General features: G+C 36.7%; 1 protein-coding gene across 10 annotated transcripts in view; it reads right to left on the bottom strand.

The window, feature by feature from the left end:
- Positions 1-26,975, bottom strand: part of Cadps2 (calcium dependent secretion activator 2) — a 546,589-nt gene that overhangs the window by 327,927 nt on the left and 191,687 nt on the right. For all 10 annotated transcript variants that reach the window (XM_074064310.1, XM_074064326.1, XM_074064319.1 and 7 more), the window contains exon 3: positions 13,408-13,740. In XM_074064310.1, the coding sequence (XP_073920411.1) occupies positions 13,408-13,740 (333 nt within the window). The remainder of the gene's footprint in view (positions 1-13,407; positions 13,741-26,975) is intronic.

Genomic DNA, 26,975 nt, shown 5'->3' with positions numbered 1-26,975 from the left:
TCAGGTAGAGATGAACCAACATGGGTCATAACACATGAGTACATGAAAGCAATGTCAGGAATCTTTCTGTATAGCTATCCTTATATCAACTAGCAAAAACGCTTTGTCTTCCTTATTATGCTTGTGTCTTTTCTTCAACAAAATTAGTGATAAGGGCAGAACAGGATCTGCCTGGAATTGAGGGGAGGAGAGGGGGAGAAGGTGGTGGAAGGGAGCAGGGTGGAGAAATGACCCAAACAATGTACACACATGTGAATAAATGAATAAAAAAATAAGAAAAAAAAATAAGAAAGTGGCTTGGAGAAGCTTTGCACAGGCTGGGGTTTCAGGGTGTCAGAGTTTTGCTTCTTCTTGGTGTTTTGTTTTGTTTTTTTTGCCAAGTGTGGCTCTAGTGTCTCAGCAAAATTTTTGATTTATGGAGCTCACGCTGTCTGCTTCCTCCCTCTAGTCGCCATCTTGGATCCTCCCTCAATTATTTGTTAAAAACAAAAAACACTGGCCCATACCTATTTGTGGGGAACAGCAGCAAATAACCATCTGCAATCTTTTTAAAAACCCAACTTATTCCTGTCATCAATTTACAGTTACTTCAACAGTGCTCTCTATCCCACAGTAAATTCCAAATTCTTTCATCTAGTATAAAAGGCTTTAATATTCAAGTCCTTTCTTAACATGTTAGTCTTATCTTATACTTCTCTAGAAACACACATGACATTCCTCCCTAACAGATCTAAACTACTCACTCTCATATGCTGTTTTGTATTTATTTTTCTGGCAGTTAAGTTGCTGTCCATCTTCCAAAAGTCAGGAATTGCTGCCTTTATTAAACTTTGATTAATGATCCAACGGAAAAGTGGGTTTTCCACACTACCAAATCAGCTCTCCTTCCTGGACACAGAGCAATCTGTCCCCAACCTCTTCTACAGTTATATGATCACAGGACAAAGTCCTCAGATGGAATTCCAGAGCAGGGTCCTCAGGCCTCACTGGGCATCAGCATCACCCTCAAAGACTTTGTACAGCAGACACTGGGCCCCACCTGCACATACTGTTTTGTTTAATCTGAAGAGACCCATTCAGTGGTTTTTAAAGTTCTACAATTAATTCTAAAGTGCCTGTAGGGCTGAGGAACACTAAACAAATTCATGCAAACTATCCAATGTCAAATTAAGACATTGTTTATGTTGTGCTGTATGTGTACTTCCCTCTATAGTGCACTGATCAGATGGCTAAATATGTCTGCTGAGCACATGCAAATGTTTTAAGGGAAAGGACTAAATCTAGAAAATGTACTATATATAATTTTAGCCTTGACAGAGTATTTTCATTAACAGCCAGCCTAGAAAAATGAAGACATAATTTCTTATTACATGCATATAATCCTTTCTAACTCATTAATAGTTGAGAACAGGGCATGAGTAGATCAGCAAAATACCTCTTTCCCCAGATTCAGAAAAACAAATATTGCATATTTTCTCTCAGTTGTGCAATCTAGGCTAATAAGTACTCTGAATGTAAAAAGGGGCTATTTGGGGGTAGGGAACAGAAGGAGGGAGAAAGGATGACCAATGATCATCCTTATGTGTATGATCAAAGTACTTATGTGTACATATGAAAACAAAATAATGAAACCCATTAAAATTGTAAAAAAAAAAAGAGGAATAAAAGAATAATAGAAGGGTGAATGTGATATACGCATGTATCAAAATATTTCAACAAAACCCTTATGTATAATTAATTTATTCTAATTAAAAAGAAAAGATACTTATTTCCTAGGATTCTACAAAGATGGCCAATCTTCTAGTAGATCTGTGTTTGTATTTTAAAAAAGGAAAAAGTTGGGATACTATTCTGATTTCCATAGGCTAGATCTGATAAAGAAGAAAAAAATAAAAATAAATGCAGAGTGTCTGAAGGTTGCCTATCTGGAGAGAAATGAAAGGAACTGTTCAGAACAATTAAACCTCGTGGTTTTCTGATGAGAGGGACAAGAAACACACATGCCTATTTATCAATTTTTATAAACTTCTAGACCCACAGTCCAAAGCTCAATTCCAAATTAATCTCTCAACCTTAACCTCCAAAGTGAAAACTTCTAGAGAAATGGAATCATAAAATTGAACAGCATATTTTAACTATGCAAACAGTTCTGTGAGCACTTAGCACTTCTCGAAGTTTTCAGAACAAGGAATTTGGGGTGGGAGATTAACTCAACTTTGCTTTGACTTTTGAGTAAATCTAGGTGAGTCACTTTATTCAGTTAATGGAATGAGATTATAAAACATTGATGGAAGATGCTTTTGGCAGGAAGGATCAGGATCTAGATAGCTAAAAAATTGAGTTTCTTAATCCTCTTACAACCCAAATATAGAAGCAAAAGGAGACTTGCAGGAGTAGATACAGTTTTATGTACTTTTCTCTTCAGGCTCTGGTCACTTAGGAGTATACATCTCTTTACACATTATAAGAACTCTAGCTAATTTTGTGAATGATTTCAAACCACAGCCCTACCTCCTTCCTAAATCCAACACTACCAAAGACTTACAGTTTCCAAACAGCTACACTGTTGCACAGTCTGCACATGCTGGTCCCTGTGACCTTCTAGAGCACCTTAGCAAGACACAACCAAAGATTATACTAATTCTTCCAGTCCCAGAAAGGTAGAGCCAAGGCTTTACTATATCACTGTGGCATTTATACTAGCACTGAATTTTTTTAAATGAACTTAGCACATACCTAGACCTCATACATCTCTATGCTCCTCTCATTTAACACAATGCATGGAGCACACGATCTAAATTCAGTGCATGACCATGAATAATGGATTACTAATTAACTGAACATACTTTACTACCTTATGTCATATTTTAAAATAATCTTTAATGGGCACATTTAATTTCTGTTTTAAGGTAAAGTGGCTAATTAATTGGTACTATTTAGGTAAAACCATTTTATTAAAAATGTGTGAAATAAAATTATTTACTTATAATTATTTAAATTATTATAATTTAAACCATAAAATTCACAGCTATTTCATCCAACAGTGTTCCTCTAAAAGAGTAACTGCTATTTGAAATTCACCGCATTTAAGATTATTCTGAAATTAGACTTTTCACTGACATATTCTTCTTTCCTTCCTATTTACAGTGCTTGTCATATTCTGACACAAGTAAATCATTTTGAATAATTCTAGTTCTTGGATTCTTGTATAGCTGTGCTGTTCATTTTAGATGTGGCCTTTAAGCTCTTCTCTACATTTTTTCCTAATATTTTATTCTATAAATGTGCACACTGCTGGTACATTATCCTCAAACCAGACTCTAAAACACAACAATTTGTTTTAATAACATAATACCTAATTTATGACATGCCTGGATTATTTTTTCTTTATTAAAATCCTTTTTGATTTCTCTATAACAGATTAATGATGATTTTTCTTTCAATAATCCCTGATTTTCATAGTTTAATTGTGGATATGCTATCATAGTGTTTTAGGAGTTTCCTTTATGCCTTAATTCTGATAACTAGTAAGTTACTGACGCTGACCACAAGCACAGGTGCTAATCTTATGGAGTTGCAAAGGCTAACCCTATAGCTCTGGGACAGGAATAAGACCAAATGACATCCTGTGGGCCTCATGCTGCAGTGCTGGCAGTGCTCCCTTCTCATTCATGTCCTTTCCTTCCCAAGGCCCAGGGACTGCCTGGCTGCACAGGTCCTGCACCTCTCCCCAAACAGCTCTCTACCCTGAGCTTCCACCTTTGAAATAAGCAATATATGTTTAAGATTTTCTAGGGATCACTGTTGGCCAAAACAAGGGACAAGGCAAGGGTCAAAAGAAAAAGAAGCAAGACTTACAATTACCAGGAGAATCAAAACCTCTCCTGACATACAGGGAAGGTAGAGTAACTCCCACAGGTATAAACCTGGAACCAGGCTCCAGTGCTTGGCCAGCTTTAGCTGCTCTTTCTGCTCTCCAAGCTATTCCTCTCCTACACAATTCCTTTTTTATAAGGGACAGAGAATTTCCCATGAACTCTACTGCCTTTCCTTATCCTTTCTAACCTTTGTTGGAAGATGACAAAAGAAAAACATAAATTATATGATACATATTATAAGTAATATATTTTATAAAATACACACATATCTCTATCCATTCCATTCTGGAAAAAATAAAAAGAATCTCACTTGTCTTCTTAATTTATGTTCATAATTCTGTAAAATCATTGTAGTTCCAAAGAGCTACACTGTTGCACAGTGTGCACATGCTGGTCCCTGTGACCTTCTAGAGCACCTTAGCAAATGAACAAAATTCTCAGTTTGGAGAATTTTTTCAAGACACAAACAATTATACTACTTCTTCCAGTTCCAAAAAGGTAGAGCCAAGGATTTACTACATCACTGTGGCACTTATACTAGTACTGAATAAATAAAGCTCTTTATTTATAGTACATCTTCAACTCTCAGAACTGAAGGAATTGCAGCTTCATCTCAGACATATAAAGTCGTTGCTCCCATTCTTACAGTAAAAAGCAGGACAAATCGAAATCAAAGCTTTTCTCGGCTTTATCAGAGACTAAACTACTAACTCAAAATCTAGAAAGACAGACAAATCCAAAAGATATAGCACTTGAAAGAGCAGTCATTGGATGCCATAAGTGGTATAAACACATTCTGACCTAACATTTTGCAGGAATTACTAGAAGCTGAGTACCAAGACTGAGAAACTCCTGGGGCTACGGTCAAAAGGGTGACCCACATTCTACTGGACTTTCCTTCCAGTAAGCCCAACACATTCTCATAGTGAAACTTCAAGAAAGAGACCCCTGTGGCTGCAACAGGAGTAGGGGAAGAAAAGCTTCTACCAAATCTCTCCAGTCCTTCTCTCTAATAAGGGGAAGGACTTTGCCAGACAGAAACACTGAGAATTTATTCCAGCTTCAGGAGGAGAATCTTATCCTGCTGCAACTTTCCTGTCTCACCTACTAATATAGAATTTCAAGAAAACATACTGGGAATAATGTACCCAGGGATGTGAGTAAGGGATATGAGAGGAAAAAATAAACCTGACAAAACTCAGACACACTTGTAAAGGTTGTCATCTGAGACAGACTAAGATTTAAGCGGATTGCAGAGCACTCCTTCCTCTCTCCAACACCTCGCCACAATCCTGACACAGCTCCAGCATAACAGAGGATCACAGATGCAACAGATTACCCCTGGGAAATCCTCAGGGAAGTCGAAAGCCAAGGACAGAAGCAAATCCTGGTGTCATCTGAAGCTTCTCATTCCTGTGGCTACAAAAAACATTAGGCACACCCCAATTCCAAGTGAGATCACCATAATTCTCACACTAAAGACCAACTAGCTCAGTTCCAAATACCTGACACAATATATCTTTCAACAAAAAAGTAAAAAGCATGACAGAGGTGAGGAGAAAAAAACACAATCTGGACAGAAAAAACAGGCATCTGACCCAGATTCCAATCTAAATAGAAGTTGGAATTGTCAAGCAAGGATTTTTATGTGTTTATTAAAACTTTTCTTGGTGGTACTGGGGCATGAACTCAGGACCTTGTATTTCCTAGGCAGGCACTCTACAACTAGAACCACACCCCTCACTCATTCATTCAGTCAGTCAGTCATTTGCTTTAGTGATTTTTTTGGACAGAGACTGGAGTTTCTGCCAGCCTCAGGCTGCAAACTTTGTACCTATGCCTCCTGTGTACCTGAGACTATAGACACATAGTACCATGACTGGCCTGTTGTTTGAAATGGGGTTCAGGCTTTTTGTTCAGGCTGGCCTACAATGGTGATTCTCCCAATCTCTACCTTCTGCGTAGCTGGAGTTATGGGTGTGGGCCAGCATGCCCAGCCTAAAAATTTTTATTAGTATATATTAATTATATAAAATACTGGGCTTCATTACAACATTTTCATTCATGTATGTAATGTATTTTGATCATATTCACCTCACCCCATTATCCTCTCTTGTCCTCCTTCCCACTGCCCCCCTTTCTTTTCTTAAATCCCCCTCTACTTTGGTATCTTTTTCTTCTAAGTCTGGATTCCACATATGAGAGAAAAGAGATATTTATCTTTCTTTGTATGGCTAATTTTGCTTAACATGATCACCTCCAGTTCCACCCATATTCCTGCAAATAACATACTTTCATTCTTTATGGCTGAATCTTACTCCACTGAGTATAGATACATCATTTTCTTTATCCATTAATCTGTTGTTGTGAACCTAGGCTGATTCCATAGCTTGGCTTCTGTGGAAAGTGCTTCAATAAACATGGGTGTGCAGGTATCTCTACTGTACATTGATTTAGACTGCAGGATCACTGTTCTAGGACAGCCTGGGCAAAAAGTTAGCAAGACCCCATCTCCACCAACAAGTCAGTCACAGTGGGTCATGTCTATGACCCCAGGTACAGTGAACTCTATAGTGGGTGCACTAATATACAACTCCACCAATAGTGAATAAAGGTCTCCCCCCATCCTTGCCAACATCTGATTTGATTCCTTGATGATAAGACATTCTGACTAATGAATCTCAGTGTCATTTTAATTTGTTTCCTTTCTAGCTTACTCATGCGTTTATTGGCCATTTGTACTTCTTCTTTTAAGAACTATCTGTGTAATTCATTTGTCCATTTATTGGTTGAATTATTTGGGGAGGTTGGTTCTTAATTTTTTGTTTTTTATATTATCCATATAAACTATATAGCTGGCAAAGATTTTCTCCCATTTTTAGGTTGTCTCTTCATTCTGTTTTCTTTGCTGTGCAAAAGCTTTCAAGTTTGATGCAATCCTATTTGTGAATTCTTGCTTTTATGTCCTGAGCTATCAGAGTCCTATTCAGAAAGCCAGTGCCTATGCCGTGAAGTATTTCCCCTATGCTTTCCTCTAGTGCTTTCAAAGTATTAGGTCTTACATTAAGGTCTTTGAACCATTTTGAATGGAGTTTTATGCAGGATGAGAAGGATCAAATTTTAGTCTTCTATATGTGGATATCCAGTTTTCCCAGGACCATTGGTTGAAGAGGTGTTTTCTCAAATGTACATTTTTGGCACATTTGTCAGAATTGGCTACATCACTGTAGCTGCATGGGTTTATTTCTGGCTCTTCTATTCTATCCCATTGGTCTACATATCTGTTTTTGTGCTAGTACCATACTGTTTTTGTTACTATGGCTGTGCAGTATAATGTGAAGTCAGATATTGTGACACCTCCAACACAGTCCTTTTTGCTCAGGATTGCTTTAACTACTCAGGGTCTTTTGTACCTCCATACTAACTTTAGGATTCCTTTTTTTAAGTTTCTGCAATGAATGTCATTGGAATTTTGATGGGGATTGCATCTGTAGATTGCTTTTGATAATATAACACTTTTCACAGTATCAATTCTGCTGATCCATGAACATGGGAGGTATTTCCGCCTTCTAGTGACTTCAATTTCTTTCTCCTGCATTTTATAGTTTTCATTATAGAGGTCTGTCACCTTCTTGGTTAGGTTTATTGCTAGGTTTTTCCACCCTGAGGCTACTGTAAATGAGATTATTTTCCTTATATTTTTCTCAGTATGCTCATGTATATACAAAAGCTAATGAATTTTGTATGATGATTTTGTATCTGTCTCTATTGAATAAGAGTAGAGAGAATGGGCATCCTTGTCTTGGTCTTGATTTTAAATGAAATGCTTTCATTTTTTCCCATTCAATGTAATGTGGGCTATAGGTGTGCCATATGGCCTTTACTATGCTGATGTATGAGCTTTCCATTTCTAGTTTCTTCAGGGCTTTTATCATGAAGGGACATTGAATTTATCAAAGATTTTTTTCTGCATCTATTGGAATGATCATGTGATTTTTGTCCTGGATTCTATTTTCTGTACTGCATTTATTATTTTGGGTGTGATGAACCATCCTTGTACCCTAGAATAAAACCAATTTGATCATGGTGTATTATGTCTTTCTAATGTGATGCTAAGTTTAACTCACAAGTATTTTATTAAGGAGTTTTTAATCTATGTTCATGAGGGAAATTGGTCTAAATAGTTTTCTTTTTTGTTGTGTTCTTATCCAGTTTTGGTATCAAGGTAATTCTGTCCCCATAGAATAAATTTGGTACAATTCCTTCCCTTTCAATTTCATGGAAAAGTTTGAGGAGAATTGGTGTCAGTTCTATAAAGGTCTGGTAGAATTCAGCAGTGAATCTGTCTAGTCCTGGACTTTTATTTGTCGGGAGATTCTTTATAATTGCATTAGTCTCGTTGCTTGTCATAGATCTTTTTAGATTGTTTATATTCTCTTGCTTCAACTTTGGTAGGGTATATTTGGTAGATATTTACCCATTTCTTCTAGATTTTCCAACTTATTTGAATATAAATTTCCAAAATACTCCCAATGACTCTTTGGATTTCATTCATATCTGTACTAATAGCCCCCTAATTTTATTAATTTGAGTTTTCTCTTTCTTTTGGTTAGTTTGGCTAATGGTTTGTGAGTCTTGCTTATCTTTTTGGAGAACCAACTCTTTACTTCATTGATTCTTTGTACTGTTCTTTGAGTCTTCATTTCATTAATTTCTATCCTGATCTTTCTTTCTTTCCAACTAGTAATTTTAGGTTTGGCCTGTTGCTTTGCCAAATGCTGTCAGACCCTGCCAGCAGGAGACAACCCTACAGAAGGAGGAGGTTGAGAAAATCCAGTGATCTATATGACCTGTGCTCAGAGCTCTCAGTCATGCCAGGCAGCAAACTACAGTTCATAAGGAGGAAGCTTCAGAAGCCAAACAATCTGTTGGCCATGGGGTGGGAGCCTGAAGTTCTTAGTCTCTGTAGTAATCCTCCCACAATGGGGCATGCTCCTTGCCAGAGAGGACAGACAGCAAGGACAATGACCACTGTGCTCTCCACAGCATAAGCTCCTTGACGCGTAAAGTTCATGTTCTATGTTGAATACTCTCCCTCTCCATGACTGCCTCTCCTATTTGTCTCCCACCCTGAGACTGTTCCTATTTTCAGGTTCCCAGTGTAGCTTGGTCTCAAACAAAAGACCCCCTTCTCAACTATAATACTCCAACATACGGGAAGTGACAAAATGGATTTCTTCTCCAAAGCTGGCCTGCCACACAGGGAAAGTCACTGCCACACCAAACCCCCACACTGGATTAAAGGTTTCTGATAATATAGGTTCTCCCTGCAGCTAGAACTAGCAGTCTGTTGTCATCAGAGCTTCCTGGCTTATGTTTTGGATATGGTTTCATCTGCTGTACCCCTAGAGAGCCAAGGTTGGTGCAGTGGACTCTTTCCTACTTTCTCTGCATAGCTTTTGTATTTCTTTATGCTCTTTAACTGTCCTGCCACCTCTTTTATGATTGCTGTGACTTTTCCTTTCTTTCTTTCTAGAATATAACCTGTCCTTTGTTTGACATTCTCATTCACAGAGGCACACAGAGGAAGCTTTGAATCTGCCATCTTGCCCTAGAATTCTCAGTAATTTAAATTACTATTATTAATATGCTAGCAGCTTCAATAGAAAAAGTTAAAAGCAAGCAAGAGCAGATGGATAATATAAAGAGATGAAAACACTAAGCAAGAATGAAAAAGAAAATTTAAAATAAAAAAACACTGGACTGGGAGTGTGGCTCATGTGGTATGGCACTTGCTTAACATGCAGTAGGCCCTGGGTTCAATTCCCAGTACACACACACACACACACACACACACACACACACACACACAAAACAAAACAAAAACCAGAGTAACAGAAATAAAGAATGCCTTTGATGGTCCCACCAAAAGATGTGAGACTGGTAAAGAAAGAATCAGTGAGCTTGGAGATAGGTCAAAGAGAAACTTCTCAATCTGAAATGCAAAAAATAAAGATGGAACTGTGAAGGAAGACTTAGAAACAAGCATCTCAGAACTGTGTCGCAATATTTAAAAAGGTATAACAAAAATATAACTCAAATACCAGAAAGAAAAAAAAGAGAAGATGGAACAGAAGAAATACTTGATGTAATAGTAACAGAAAACTTTCCAAAATTAATGATATTGATGTACAGAAAAAAGAGTTCAGAAAACTTCAAACACGTGTGTCGGTGGGGGGCAGGGCTTCACTAGGCTTATTATATTCAAACTGCTGAAAGCTACAAGAAGGAGAAAATCTTGAAGGAAGTCATGTGGTGGGGGACGGGGCACCTTACCTTAGTCTTACCTAAGTTTCAACACTACATCAGAATTCTCATCAGAAATCATGAAAGCAAGAAGAAAGTGGAGTGAAATCTTCAAAGTGTTGAAGCATTAAAAAAGGAACCTACTGAATATTTCTATACACAGTGAAATTACCTTACAAATGTAAAGGAGAAACAAAGACTTTCAAAGACAAACAGCCTGGGAGTGTTGATCCTACAACAGTGTTGGTCATGTAAGTAATGTTTTTCTTTATATGCTGCAGGATAAAAAAATGATATATGTAAAAATCTGAATCTACATAAAAATAGGAAATAATATCAGAGAAGGATCAATTGAAGATAAAAACATAATCTTTCATTTTTTATTCTTAATTTAAGACAACTGTTTGGACCAATAATAGGCATAATAACTTACTGAGAGATTATAGTATATCAGAACTGAAATCAATGAGAACAATGCCACAGGGATGGGAGGAAGGATATGGGAATGCTGAATTTTAACTGTACTATACTTGAAGCCTTCTAAGTGTTATTTGAAGGTAAACTCAGATTATTTTTAAATGAACCTTGTAAAACCTAGGGCAACAACTAAATACACTTAAAAAACAAACAAGGTGGAAAGAAAGAAATAAAGTATAATCAAGGGTGTATATGGTCAAAGTATATTATATGCATATATACAAATATCACAAGGAACCCCCTACACACATTTTATAATTGATGTGCTCTAATAAAAATGTGAAAAAAGTATAAATACTGCACCAAAAAGAATACAAAAGCAAATCATAAAAAATGTTCAATCCGAATTAGAGAAAGCAGAAAAAGGGAGGGGAGGACAAAGGAGAATAGCAAGGATGAGGCAATAGTTTCAAAAACTATAGGATTTATTCCAACTATATAAATGATCGCTTCAAATATGAATGATTTAAACATACACATTGAAAGACAAAAATCATCAGAGTGAGTAAATACAAAACTCCCTGAGAGCCAATTATATGCTGTCTAAAAGAAACACACTATAAAAATAAAGACCTAGATTGAAATTAAATACCTGGAGAAAAGATACAACATACTAACCCTGATCAAATGGAAGTTACAGTACTTGTCTTAGTTTCAGACAAAGCAAAGCCAGGTGGGGGTGCATACCTCAAGTCCCAGCATTTGGGAAGCTGAGGCAGGACAATCAAGAGTTCCAGGCCAGCCTGGGCTACATAGTGAGACCCATCTTAAAAAAATAAATTTAAGTAAATATCAAAAGTGACTTATGACTTAGTCTGTAATCTCAGCTACTTGGGAAGCAGAAATAGGGATGATTGTGGTTTGATGCCAGCCCACGCAAAGAATTAGGAGACCCCTATCTCAATAAATAAGGTAGATGTTATAGTGTGTGCTTGCAATCCCAACTATGCATGAGGCATTAGTAAAAGGATAGATGTCCAGGCCAGCCAGGGTAAAAAACAGTAGATGCTGGCAAAAAGGGCTGGAGGCATGGCCCAAGTAGTACAGTGCCTGCCTTGCAAGCATTAGACCATGAGTTAAAACCCCAGTACTGCACCCTCCCACCAAAAACAAAAAAAGACAAAGCAGACTTTAGAAAAAGGAAAATTATCAGGGATAATGAGGAATATTATGATAAATCAATTTAACAAGAGGACAGAATAATCCTAATAAATACATATATTCCCAATAGTATATCAAAACACACTAGGCAAATACTAATATAACTGAGAGGATAAATAAACAAATCCACTACTTTAGAGTTGGTGATTTGAATTAGAAGTACTGTATATTGCAGTTGTGGAAGAGAGAAATAAGCAGGCCCATGCCTCAGCTGTAAGATCTTAGAAAGTAGGCAAACAATTAATTTTGAGCTAATGAACATAAACCCATAGGTATACATAAATATGTTTTATAACCCTATGATATCCAGTACAAATTTGAATGTATAACTACTAATTCACTTAGAGGCCTAGTTGTTCTGTTAGAGTTTGGAACATGGAAAGCAAATATTTTATTTTGTTCTGCTTGTTTTTTCTAATACCAGAGTGACATTTTTTACTTGAATAAAATCTCAGTAAATCTCTCCTGAACTGACTCAGAATTTTGCTCCTAAGTAATATACATCAACATTAAACTGAACAAGTTTGCTACTAGTTTCATTAAAAAATACAAAATCTTAGCTATATTTTTTTGAAATACAAGATTGTGGTTTTACTGTCATCTTCCACTATTACCAAGTCACTGTCTAGTTTAGTGACACAGTAAAAAAACAATTATGATGAGCACATAAATTGTTCACAGGTTAAGATACCACACTGCTAAATATTAACTAATTAGCATGTTATCTAATTAGCCCTACTAGTTTAGTCATCCAAAATTATCCATAAATTAGTAATTCAAAGTAAGGAATATGGGTAGGATGCAGAAATTCTGAGAAGTAGATTGCAAAAAATTAAAAACAAACATATGTATATTATAGAAATATAACCCTTAGTTAACAAAAGAATTTTACAATGCCAGAATTTTTAAATTTAAATTGTATATTAGGGCAGAGTTAAATAATTTATACTTCCTAATTAGCAAAAAATGTAAAGATAGAAGGAATGTATTATTAGATCAATCATAAGGACTAAAATATAAAACATGAAGCATGAGATTATATTCAATTTTTCATATGCATATCTTGAACAACTTATGAGAAAATACACTATTTATTGTCACCTGTTTAAACTACATAGTTTAACAGTCATCCTCAATTTATTTCTACCTGATTGCATTAGAGAAAAAGTTTAAAATTTTATTTACTTCCATAAAACTCAGAAGACTAGCATTGTATGTTTATAAAAAAAATTATCTTGCACAGAGGAATCCCTGCTTATTATTATAAATTGCCTAGGTTCTTTAGATAACCAATGAGCCTCATTTTACTATTTAAGGCATGCCCCATTCATACCCAAGAGGTACAAATCTGATGGCCTAAAGTAGGGAACATGGGAGCCATCTCCCATGGATAGAGATAATTTCTTCTGCTGCTATCAAATACTTTTTTTCAAATACCACTGTGTGACTTATTAAAACTCAATTTCACTCAACTTTTCAAGCAAAGTGATTACAGGAAGTAAAGTACATCTTCATAGGCTTGTAAACACTTGATGCTCATTCTGTGATTCAGACAGGGGAATGGGAAACCTCGCAGAGCACTTACCTGACATGCATTGTAAAGGAGCTGGTGTTCTAGTTTTTTAATACCTAGAATCTGCTGAAACATTTCATAGAGTTGTTCCTTGCTCAGAATAAGTTCAGACACAGCACTTAGTGTCATTCTGTTTGGCTGTTTGCACAAGTCTTCTTCGCCCCTGTAAATAGCATCATACTTGGCTATCCACGAGCTCAATACTGTCTCTTTGCTCAAGCCATCTATTTCTGGCAGACTTCGCACACGTTTTTCTATGTTTTTCTTAAACACTTCTCTGAAATCATTAGCAGAACACCCTCCACTCTGAACCATTCTTGCCACTCGGTCACTCTTTAGAAAAACCTGGAAAAAAAAAACATTTATAATTAGACATGATCACTAACACAACTTGTTTACAGCAATCCAGGCAGATCTACTGACATTGAATATTCTACAATGATTCAAAATATTTTATAATACACGGTAACTCATGACACAATGGAAGCCCCAAACATAATCTCTCTAAAGTGTTGAAATGTTGAGGAGAAGCACTATGCAGTGCTGGTGAACCTGTAAGATGATCCAAACTTGAACTGCATACCCCCCATCTGCAGGTCAGGGGACATCTACAAGTGAATTTTTAAGGGTGGAGTCTTCATACACAGGAATAGTGTATTTGTAAAGGGACCCAACAGCTTCTTCGCTTTCTCCTATGTAAGGACACAGTAAAAAGACAGCCGACTGCCTGTGCCTTGACCTTGACTTCCCAGTATCCAAAACTGTGAGAAGTAAATTTTAGTTGTTTACAAGCCACAAAAAAAGATAGCTAAGAAAGTAAGTAGAGATATGAACACAACATCCTTACCCGTATTTGAGAGTTTTGGCTAACTCTTGAGTACATGAGAGTCTCTTTTTACATGAGTGAAGATTTGAAGGTCAATTATAGTAAACCTTGTATCCAAGTCAAAAGCCATCATATGTGTGTATACGTGTATATGTGTAACATATATACATATATCATTTAATACAAATTACTCCATGGCAGAGAGGATTGGGGATGTTTGCCATCATCCCAGATTTCACCAGCTCCCCTCCTCCTAGTAGGAAGAATGGATGCAAGGAAAAAACAAACACTTCTATTGAACTTCTAATACAAGAAATTAGTATATCTAATTATACATAAATACCAGGTAAAGAATTAAACTAAAATTAATGAAAATCATACAGAGATGCTCATGAAACAGGTAGAAAGAAATGGGTAAGAGTCTTTGGCTTGCATTTTGGAAAAGACACAAGACTTGGCTTTAAATCTCCTTTCTAAGTTATGCATCTAAAGAGCAGTCTAGATTTATTAAATACCTACTTTCTCATCTCCTAAGAATCCCAGGCAAATCACATAATATTGCTTTTATGCCTGCCTCCTTTTTTTATTATAATAAAAGATTCTTCCAATAGAGCCTATAAGGCTATTTAATAATACTTCTATATGCTACATGCTTATTACTAAGCTCATAGGATAAAAATTCATATCAACTTTTATCCTAAGAACTGACTTGCAACATGGAAGCATTCTCAAGTTAGGACTACACTGCTGGTACCATCCCACATATCTTTATAATTGTGGACCAGCAGCACACAAGATCCACATAATCAAGGTGGACTCACCCACCATCTGGCATGCTCAGAGACCTGACACCCAAACTTGGAACCTGCCTCTTTCTTCTCTCCTTTGAAAGCCATTCACACAAACTATTCTTCTTCTTTCCTGTCTTCACTTGGTGGTAAGAAGATTCCTAACTCTCAAATATTTTGGTTGCCTGACTTTTGTGATGAAACAGTAATAATTTTTATATTAGGCATCTATATAAATATAGATATCAACCACTCCCTCCTCAAAGGCTCATGTGTTGAAGTGTTGATCTCTAGCTGGTGGATCTAATCATTATGACATGATTGGGTAATGAGGGCTATGACCTAATCAATGGATTCATCTACTGGAAGATTTATAAGTGGATGGCATTTTTGGGAGATGGTAAGAACTTTCAAAGGTGGGGCCTAGTTAGAGAAAGTAGTTTATAGGGAGACGGGTGTTCCTGGGGGCTATGTATCTTACCCCAGGTCTCTTCCTTGGTCTCTCTCTCTCTACTTTCTGGAAACCATGAAGTCAACAAACTCATCTGGCACATGCTCCTGCCACCATGAGCAAGAGAATCAGGGGTCACAAGAGAAATCAGATCCAATGAAAAGAGATTTGGTTGGTCTTTATCATTACTAGATCACCTTTGTCAGAGATTTACTGGAGTAGTGAAGAGTGGGAGTTAGCTACAATAGGGATAAGATAGGACAAGGTACAATCAAGTCGAAACAGCAAATATACATTGTTCTTTTAGGAAATTTGAATGACAAAGGAAATGAGAAAGAAGGATTTCCCCACCAAAGGTAGGTGGGGAAATCACACTCAAGCAATGGGGGATACAAGTCAGTGAAAAGCAGCATTTTAAGGTATGGAAGACCTAAGAAAACAACTGATACAGGGCTGGGGGCATGGCTCAAGAGGTAGAGCACTTGCCTTGAGAAATAAAAGATGGTATGTCACTTTTGAGATTAGGCTATGACAGTTTGTGGGATTCTTTCTTATTCTCTGTTCCTTGCTACATATGCTGTTGGAAGCAAGCTGCCATGTGATGAGGCCCTCAGTCAATGGAGCTCTGTCCAGAACCATGTCAGTGAGCTGGAAAGCCAATTCTTCATTTGCAAATGAACCTTGAGTACCTGCAATCTAATAACTTGATTGCAACCTTATGAGAGGACCCTAAGCAGAAACACCCAACTACAGTATTCTCAGATTCTTAAACCTGAGAAATGATAAGGTAATACATATTCATGTTTTTTAAGCTGCTAAATTTTTAGGACAATTTATTGCAAAGCAATAGATAACATGTTCATATATTCACACGATTCACCTTCTTTCTTCACTTGGGTTTCAATCACTTTCTAAGAAGAATCCCTGCCCCCCCACCTCATTATTCTGCTCTTTCTCTTTACTACACATCACATGACATACATTGATTATCTGACTCCCCCAAATAGAAGGTAAGTATCAATAGAGTGGAATTTATTTTGCTTGTTAATGAATCCAGTGTCAATAGAGACTCTGTTCCTAAAAGTTGAATAAAAAATTGTTTAAAAAATGACTATTCAAAGATGCTGAAATTTACAGCACCAAAGAAGAGGATTAGACAGACATCTGTCTTACATGTTTTCTAAAAGAGGTTGACTGTGAGAGAGAAATCAGGAAATGAATGCCCAGTAACTGAAAATATGAGAAGTGATATGGGTGAACATGAGCTCCATAATACAAGAGTTCTTGAATGAATGAATGAGCAGTCAATAAGTGATTTGAATAACTGATCCAAGGATCTAATTCCACTATCCATACTGTTATATAATTTAAGTATTTAATAAGCCAATAACTTGTGCCAACTTACTACATACTTATAGAAGAAAAGCACAATACATAGATGCCATCCATGCCCATGGCAGTAGGAACAATATTACAGAAGAATCACAATGAATGATGTCACATAAGAAAGGGAGCCTAGTTTTATAAGAAGGAGAAGTTGGTGGGAAGTAATGAGAAATAACTAGTAGACAGGAAGTAAAGGGTATGTTATAGGAATGTAAGTTGATGCCAGAGGCAATAGGGAAGGACTAGAATAAAGAAGCAAGAAAGTGGCATATTGAAAGAATATTCAAAATCAGAGTAGACTTTAAAAGTTGTGAAGCTATCTCTGCATTTGTATATTTTATATAATTAATAAGTCAGCAAAGTTTCTATTAACATGCTTTTAAGAGTGAAGTATCGGACATGGACCTTGCCCATATGAATGGGCTCCCTTCCAAAGGGAAGGAAGCACCTCAAAAGATGTTCCAAGTGAAGAGACTAATTTTGTGAGGAAATCAAAATTTATTATTATCTAATAAACATTATTGTCTAATAATTCCTTTGACCTATGCTTTTTGTACATAAGGAATGATACACACTTTAAAACATTTTCAGGTGTTATCAGTTACAAAACTGTGTAATAACACTGGGGTTTTTTTTCTATTTTTAATTTTTTTTTCCTTTTTCTTTTATTATTCATATGTGCATACAAGGCTTGGGTCATTTCTCCCCCCTGCCCCCACCCCCTCCCTTACCACCCACTCCGCCCCCTCCCTCTCCCCCCCCAATACCCAGCAGAAACTATTTTGCCCTTATTTCTAATTTTGTTGTAGAGAGAGTATAAGCAATAATAGGAAGGGACAAGGGTTTTTGCTGGTTGAGATAAGGATAGCTATACAGGGAGTTGACACACATTGATTTCCTGTGCGTGGGTGTTACCTTCTAGGTTAATTCTTTTTGATCTAACCTTTTCTCTAGTACCTGTTCCCCTTTTCCTATTGGCCTCAGTTGCTTTTAAGGTATCTGCTTTAGTTTCTCTGCGTTAAGGGCAACACATGCTAGCTAGTTTTTTAGGTGTCTCACCTATCCTCACCCCTTCTTTGTGTGCTCTCGCTTTTATCATGTGCTCATAGTCCAATCCCCTTGTTGTGTTTGCCCTTGATCTAATGTCCACATATGAGGGAGAACATACGATTTTTGGTCTTTTGGGCCAGGCTAACCTCTCTCAGAATGATGTTCTCCAATTCCTTCTATTTACCAGCAAATGATAACATTTCGTTCTTCTTCATGGCTGCATAAAATTCCATTGTGTATAGATACCACATTTTCTTAATCCATTCATCAGTGGTGGGGCATCTTGGCTGTTTCCATAACTTGGCTATTGTGAATAGTGCCGCAATAAACATGGATGTGCAGGTGCCTCTGGAGTAACCTGTGCCACAGTCTTTTGGGTATATCCCCAAGAGTGGTATTGCTGGATCAAACGGTAGATCAATGTCTAGCTTTTTAAGTAGCCTCCAAATTTTTTTCCAGAGTGGTTGTACTAATCTACATTCCCACCAACAGTGTAACAGGATTCCTTTTTCCCTGCATCCTCGCCAACACCTGTTGTTGGTGGTGTTGCTGATGATGGCTATTCTAACAGGGGTGAGGTGGAATCTTAGCGTGGTTTTAATTTGCATTTCCTTTATTGCTAGAGATGGTGAGCATTTTTTCATGTGTTTTCTGGCCATTTGAATTTCTTCTTTTGAGAAAGTTCTGTTTATCACTTGCCCATTTCTTTATTGGTTCATTAGTTTTGGGAGAATTTAGTTTTTTCAGTTCCCTATATATTCTGGTTATCAGTCCTTTGTCTGATGTATAGTTGGCAAATATTTTCTCCCACTCTGTGGGTGTTCTCTTCAGTTTAGAGACCATTTCTTTTGATGAACAGAAGCTTTTTAGCTTTATGAGGTCCCATTTATCTATGCTATCTCTTAGTTGCTGGCTGCTGGGGTTTCATTGAGAAAGTTCTTACCTCTACCTACTAACTCCAGAGTATTTCCTACTCTTTCCTGTATCAACTTAAGAGTTTGGGGTCTGATATTAAGATCCTTGATCCATTTTGAGTTAATCTTGGTATAGGGTGATATACATGGATCTAGTTTCAGTTTTTTGCAGACTGATAACCAGTTCCCAGCAGTTTTTGTTGAAGAGGCTGCTATTTCTCCATCGTATATTTTTAGCTCCTTTGTCAAAGATAAGTTGCTTATAGTTGTGTGGCTTCATATCTGGGTCTTCTATTCTGTTCCACTGTTCTTCATGTCTGTTTTTGTGCCAATACCATGCTGTTTTTATTGTTATCGCTTTGTAATATAGTTTGAAGTCAGGTATTGTGATACCTCCTGCATTGTTCTTTTGACTGAGTATTGCCTTGGCTATTCGTGGCCTCTTGTGTTTCCATATAAATTTAACAGTAGATTTTTCAATCTCTTTGATGAATGTCATTGGAATTTTGATGGGAATTGCATTAAACATGTAGATTACTTTAGGGAGTATCGACATTTTTACTATGTTGATTCTACCAATCCATGAGCATGGGAGATCTCTCCACTTTCTATAGTCTTCCTCAATCTCTTTCTTCAGAAGTGTATAGTTTTCCTTGTAGAGGTCTTTCACATCTTTTGTTAGGTTTACACCTAGGTATTTGATTTTTTTTGAGGCTATTGTAAATGGAATTGTTTTCATACATTCTTTTTCCATTTGCTCATTGTTAGTAACACTAGGTTTAATGTCAACAAATCGCGAATATCTTAATCCTGTATATTTTCACAATAGTTTTTAAGCTATAGGCAGGTAAAGTGTGGAGATGTGGGAGTCCTAGAACTGGTCTCCAGTCCTGTGCTGCCCACACGCCTCCTTTCTGCCTTGAATCCCAAGATCCTCCATGAAATTCTGTCTTGGAGATCTGGATGGAGCCACATTTGTGTAGAAGCTGCTGTGGGGATTAAGCATATTGACGGATGGGAAGATAGCCTGTCCTGATATCTTCAAACATGATATCCTTTAATCAACACAATCTTCCTGTGCTTTCTGAATTACTCATTTTATAGAATAAGCCACTTAAACTGAGGATATAAGTGACTGGTACAGAGTCTTTGGGAGAATAGAAACTGAATCTTGTCTTTGGACTCCAATGACAAAATTTCTTTACTTATTACTCTTACTTACACCCTACTAGGGGTGCACTCTTGCAGTTGGGCAGTCAGACGTCCTGATGGGTGCTGGCCAACACCTGTAGAATTATCAAGTAATGATCTTCTTGTATAAATGCACTGTACATACAACCAATTCAGTGTGGGGGTTAGGAACCTAACGCAAGAAATATATTACATGCCATATATGTTATGTTTCTCTACCTTTCAGTGAGTTCTAACTTAGACACAGCCTTCTTTGAGTAACCTAACTGCAACGCATCTCATTCATCTGTTCAGTTTATATACCAAACAGATCTTTGCTGGATATCTTAACAAAGTGATGGAGAAACTAATAACAAAGTTGAAACATGATGACTATAACAAGACACTATGTCTACAAAGAGTAAATCTAGTCAATTGTCCAAGTAAGACTTCAAATACACGTTTCTACAGCAGCCCTTATTGTTCAAGCATTGCTGCTGATCTGAACCACTCATTGCTTTTTATTTAAAAGGCTTTCATAATGATGGAAAAGCACTATCTGCTTGCCAAATCATCGTGGCTATCTATGAGATGTTTCCTGGGAAGACTGCCAGCATGTGCTCAGCCAAGAAGATGGTGAGAAAGAACAAGAGCCCCGCTTATAAGATGACTTTTTTCTCTTCAGTGATGCCAAATAAATTCCATAATCTGCACTGTCCTTGAGGAAATAAGGATATAGTTTTTAAAAACTACTTTTCAGGTGTTACTAATTCATGAAGTTTTCTAACAGTGGTGAGTTTAGCCTTATCAGAAATCAATTTTTAGATTTCCAGTAAATAACACCAGTATTTACCAGGTCACTTTGTACACCCAAAGATAGCCAATGGATTCTCTGTTGGCACTTTATCATCTCATTCTCTCCATCCAATGTTTCCTAAGTTACCACTTCAGCCTTCTATTCCATTGTTCTTGAGAATACAGTTTCTTCTCTAAGAGAAACACTTGTTCTGCCCTCAACACTCTGCCATATATTCTTTCCCTAATACTTCACTAATTCAATAAATATTTATCAAGGCCAATTATATGCTGGACAATGATAAGTCCTGGGAAGGCCCTGGTAAGCAAAATGACATGTATTTACTGTCATCCCACAGCTGTCTATAGTGTGACAATCAAATGGTAACCCAAACTAAAATACTTAGAATTTCTGGTGCCTTGACAGTTTGTAATAGGACTTCGATCTTTGTTAGAGAGGTCACAGAGCCTTCCATGAGGAGGTATAGAGAGATCTGAAGACTAAAAGGAATTATCTCAGAAAGGAGGGAGGCTCAGAGATAAGGGGTAGAGGGACACAGCTGGTCTAAATGGGCCTTCATAAGGCTCCTTAGGCTGGAGTGAATGGTCTGAGGGCATAGTGGTCTGAGAGGAGGCTGGAAAAGAAGGGTATACTTCATAAGGCCTGGAAAGGCCTCTTGTCTTTATCTCAAAAGCATGAATGCCATCAAATGATTTAAGTCATGGAGTCATGTGATACACACTGCACTTTGAATATAGCTACAATTTTTCTAGGAGCTTTTCATGTATTAAGCCTCACAACCATATAAAAGCAGTGCTAACATCTATCTGAAAGATAAAAACAAATGGATCCTGAAGACACATGGCCAAGATCAAATAGCCAGAGCATACGGAAGTCAAGATTTAAGCTCAGTCTTGCTCTAAAGATACCCTCATCACCACCATGCAATCAATTTTTTATTAATTTGTGGCCTTATTAAACTGAGCCTGGCAGGGCAAGGCAAAGATGAATTGGCGAGGATCAGCAGGAAGTGTATGTTCCCAGCATTCCCTACCTCCTTTGTGTCTCCACAGTTTTATGTTATTTATTTATTCTGAGCTGTCTTGGTACTTCCTGTACTTCTGAAGGTATTAAAAATACTTGTCCTTATGTTATACCACTATGTCCCTCTCCTGCTTCAACTGTGAACCTCAGGAATGCCATACCTGGAGAGCCTCCATAGTGTCTGGTACCATCAGATACTCAAATTTTAGAGAAAATCATTAGATCCTTGCAGTAGTAATGGACTTGAGAAAGTTATTGAGTCTAAGGCTGGTGTTTTGACCAGTGTGGAATGAAATTTTTAGGGATTCAAAGTGAAAAAAAACAAGGACTACAAAGTACATTTTAATAAAGGAAAATTTATTTAATATTCCAACAGTTGAAATTGTGGCACAAGTCACTTCACTGTTATATAAAGTTATGAATAGTAAATGGTGGGGCTTTTGTTGTAGTAAGGATCTTTCTTGGCCAAAAAGTAAAAAAAGAAAAGAAAAAGACTTTACCTGACCTATATTTTTATTGGTTTGTGAATTCCAAAGAATTAGAAACCACTAAACTAACCAATCCTGTTCCTTATTAAAGATGAAGAAATCACACTTAAAACTGACAACAATCTCTTTTATTTAAAAAAATGAATTTAGATAAGAGATACATCTAGATTTTTATCTGTAACCTAGGAAATAGCTGATCTTAAAAGACCTTAGAACGAACATAATTCCCTTATATTGAATCTAAAGCTCTTTGAGCAAATCTAAAGCCTCAAACTCCCAGTCTTGTCAAATTCTGTTGTAGGGATTAAGATGAGCCCACATCCAAGTGAATATTCATTTAAAAAAATAAAGCTTTATTTAAAATAATATGACATTACTATTATGTTAGCATTGTTACAACTTGTTCTAGAGCTTTTTTTCTTCTAATAATTGCTAACAGTAGATCCTTTAGTCTTCTTTGATAGGTATTGTGAAACTTACTAAGTCTTTCTAAACTTGAAGATGAAATGGTAATTAAAGGAAAAACTGAAGAACTATTAATTAAACAACTCAAGACCCGTGAAAAGAAAATGCAAGAACTCACTGACTCCATCAAAAGACCAAACTTGAGAATCATGGGCATCGAAGAAGGAGAAGAGGTGCAAGCGAAGGGAATGCGTAATATATTCAACAAAATAATAACGGAAAATTTCCCAAATCTAGAGAAAGATATTCCCATACAGATGCAAGAGGCCTCCAGGACACCAAACAGACCAGATCAAAATAGAACTACTCCACGACATATCATCATTAAAACAACAAGTTCAGAAACTAAGGAAAGAATATTGAAGGCTGCAAGAGAGAAAAAACAAGTAACATACAAAGGTAAACCCATCAAAATCACAGCAGACTTCTCAACAGAAACATTAAAAGCAAGAAGAGCGTGGGGTGAGATCTTCCGGGCACTGAAAGAAAATAACTTCAACCCCAGGATACTCTACCCAGCAAAGCTATCATTCAAAATAGATGGAGCAATAAAAGTCTTCCATGATAAGCAGAAACTAAAACAATATGTGACCACAAAGCCACCATTACAAAAGATTCTGCAAGGGATCCTGCACACAGAAAGTGACACCCAACTTAACCATGAAAAGGCAGGCAGCACCAAACCACAGGATAAGAAAAAGCAAGACAGTAGAGAGTAACATCAAGTTAGGTACACACAATCAAACCTTCAAACAACTAAGATAACTAAATGGCAGGAATCACCACATACCTATCAGTACTAACACTTAATGTTAATGGACTTAATTCACCCATCAAAAGACACCGTTTGACAAAATGGATTAAAAAAGAAGATCCAACAATTTGTTGCTTACAGGAGACTCATCTCACCGACAGAAATAAGCATATGCTTAGGATGAAAGGCTGGAAGAAGATTTACCAAGCCAATGGCCCCCGAAAACAAGCAGGAGTAGCAATACTTATCTCTGACAAAGTAGACTTCAAACCTACATTGATCAAATGAGATAAAGAAGGACATTCCATACTAATAAAAGGGGAAATAGACCAAAAGGAAATAATAATCAATCTGTACGCACCCAATGTCAATGCACCCAATTTCATCAAACATACCCTGAAAGACCTAAAAGCATATATAAACGCCAACACAGTGGTTGTGGGAGACTTTAACACTCCATTATCATCAATAGATAGGTCATCCAAACAAAAACTCAATAAAGAAATCCAAGATCTAAAATATGCAATAGATCAAGTGGACCTAGTAGATGTCTACAGAACATTTCATCCAACCTCTACACAATATACATTCTTCTCAGCAGCCCATGGAACCTTCTCCAAAATAGATCATATCCTAGGGCACAAAGCAAGCCTCAGCAAATATAAGAAAATAGAAATAATACCATGCATACTATCTGACCACAATGCAGTAAAAGTAGAACTCAACAACAAAAGTAAAGACAAAAAACATGCAAACAGCTGGAAACTAAATAACTCATTACTTAATGAAGAATGGATCATCGATGCAATAAAAGAGGAAATTAAAAAGTTCCTAGAAGTCAATGAAAATGAAAACACAACCTACCAGAACCTATGGGACACAGCTAAGGCAGTCTTGAGAGGAAAGTTTATAGCCATGAGTGCATATATTAAAAAGATTGAAAGATCCCAAATCAATGACCTAATGATACATCTCAAACTCCTAGAAAAACAAGAACAAGCAAATCCCAAAACAAATAGAAGGAGAGAAATAATAAAAATAAGAGCTGAAATCAACGAAATAGAAACCAAAAAAACCATACAAAGAATTAATGAAACAAAAAGTTGGTTCTTTGAAAAAATAAACAAGATCAATAGACCCCTGGCAAACCTGACTAAAATGAGGAGAGAAAAAACCCAAATTAGTAGAATCAGGAATGCAAAAGGGGAAGATAACAACAAACACCATGGAAGTCCAGGAAATCATCAGAGACTACTTTGAGAACCTATATTCAAATAAATTTGAAAATCTAAAAGAAATGGACAGATTTCTAGATACATATGATCATCCAAAACTGAACCAAGAGGAAATTAATCACCTGAATAGACCTATAACACAAAATGAAATTGAAGCAGGAATCAAGAGTCTCCCCAAAAAGAAAAGTCCAGGACCTGATGGATTCTCTGCTGAATTCTATCAGACCTTTAAAGAAGAACTGATACCAACCCTCCTTAAACTGTTCCATGAAATAGAAAGGGAAGGAAAACTGCCAAACACATTTTATGAAGCCACTATTACACTTATCCCAAAACCAGGCAAAGACACCTCCAAAAACGAGAACTATAGGCCAATCTCCTTAATGAACATTGATGCAAAAATCCTCAACAAAATAATGGCAAATCGAATTCAGCAACACATCAAAAAGATTATTCACCACGACCAGGTAGGCTTCATCCCAGGGATGCAGGGGTGGTTCAACATACGAAAATCAATAAACGTAATAAACCACATTAACAGAAGCAAAGACAAAAACCACTTGATCATCTCAATAGATGCAGAAAAAGCCTTTGATAAGATCCAACATCATTTCATGATAAAAGCTCTAAGAAAACTAGGAATAGAAGGAAAGTTCCTCAACATTATAAAAGCTATATATGACAAACCTACAGCCAGCATTATACTTAACGGAGAAAAATTAAAACCGTTCCCTCTAAAATCAGGAACCAGACAAGGATGCCCACTATCTCCACTCCTATTCAACATAGTACTGGAATTCCTAGCCAGAGCAATTAGGCAAGAAGAAGGAATAAAAGGAATACAAATAGGTAAAGAAACTGTCAAAATATCCCTATTTGCAGACGACATGATCCTATACCTTAAAGACCCAAAAAACTCTACTCAGAAGCTTCTAGACATCATCAATAGCTATAGCAAGGTAGCAGGATATAAAATCAACATAGAAAAATCATTAGCATTTCTATACACTAACAATGAGCAAACGGAAAAAGAATGTATGAAAACAATTCCATTTACAATAGCCTCAAAAAAAATCAAATACCTAGGTGTAAACCTAACAAAAGATGTGAAAGACCTCTACAAGGAAAACTATACACTTCTGAAGAAAGAGATTGAGGAAGACTATAGAAAGTGGAGAGATCTCCCATGCTCATGGATTGGTAGAATCAACATAGTAAAAATGTCTATACTCCCAAAAGTAATCTACATGTTTAATGCAATTCCCATCAAAATTCCAATGACATTCATCAAAGAGATTGAAAAATCTACTGTTAAATTTATATGGAAACACAAGAGGCCACGAATAGCCAAGGCAATACTCAGCCAAAAGAACAATGCAGGAGGTATCACAATACCTGACTTCAAACTATATTACAAAGCAATAATAATAAAAACAGCATGGTACTGGCACAAAAACAGACATGAAGACCAGTGGAACAGAATAGAGGATCCAGATATGAAGCCACACAACTATAAGCAACTTATCTTTGACAAAGGAGCTAAAAATATACGATGGAGAAATAGCAGCCTCTTCAACAAAAACTGCTGGGAAAACTGGTTAGCAGTCTGCAAAAAACTGAAACTAGATCCATGTATATCACCCTATACCAAGATTAACTCAAAATGGATCAAGGATCTTAATATCAGACCCCAAACTCTTAAGTTGATACAAGAAAGAGTAGGAAATACTCTGGAGTTAGTAGGTATAGGTAAGAACTTTCTCAATGAAACCCCAGCAGCACAGCAACTAAGAGCATAGATAAATGGGACCTCATAAAACTAAAAAGCTTCTGTTCATCAAAAGAAATGGTCTCTAAACTGAAGAGAACACCCACAGAGTGGGAGAAAATATTTGCCAACTATACATCAGACAAAGGACTGATAACCAGAATATACAGGGAACTTAAAAAACTAAATTCTCCCAAAACTAATGAACCAATAAAGAAATGGGCAGGTGAACTAAACAGAACTTTCTCAAAAGAAGAAATTCAAATGGCCAGAAAACACATGAAAAAATGCTCACCATCTCTAGCAATAAAGGAAATGCAAATTAAAACCACACTAAGATTCCACCTCACCCCTGTTAGAATAGCCATCATCAGCAACACCACCAACAACAGGTGTTGGCGAGGATGCGGGGAAAAAGGAACCCTCTTACACTGTTGGTGGGAAT

This window comes from Castor canadensis, chromosome 2 (genome assembly GCF_047511655.1).
Source record: "Castor canadensis chromosome 2, mCasCan1.hap1v2, whole genome shotgun sequence".
Classification (NCBI taxonomy): Eukaryota; Metazoa; Chordata; class Mammalia; order Rodentia; family Castoridae; genus Castor; species Castor canadensis.
This window is presented reverse-complemented; position numbering and strand designations above follow the sequence as displayed.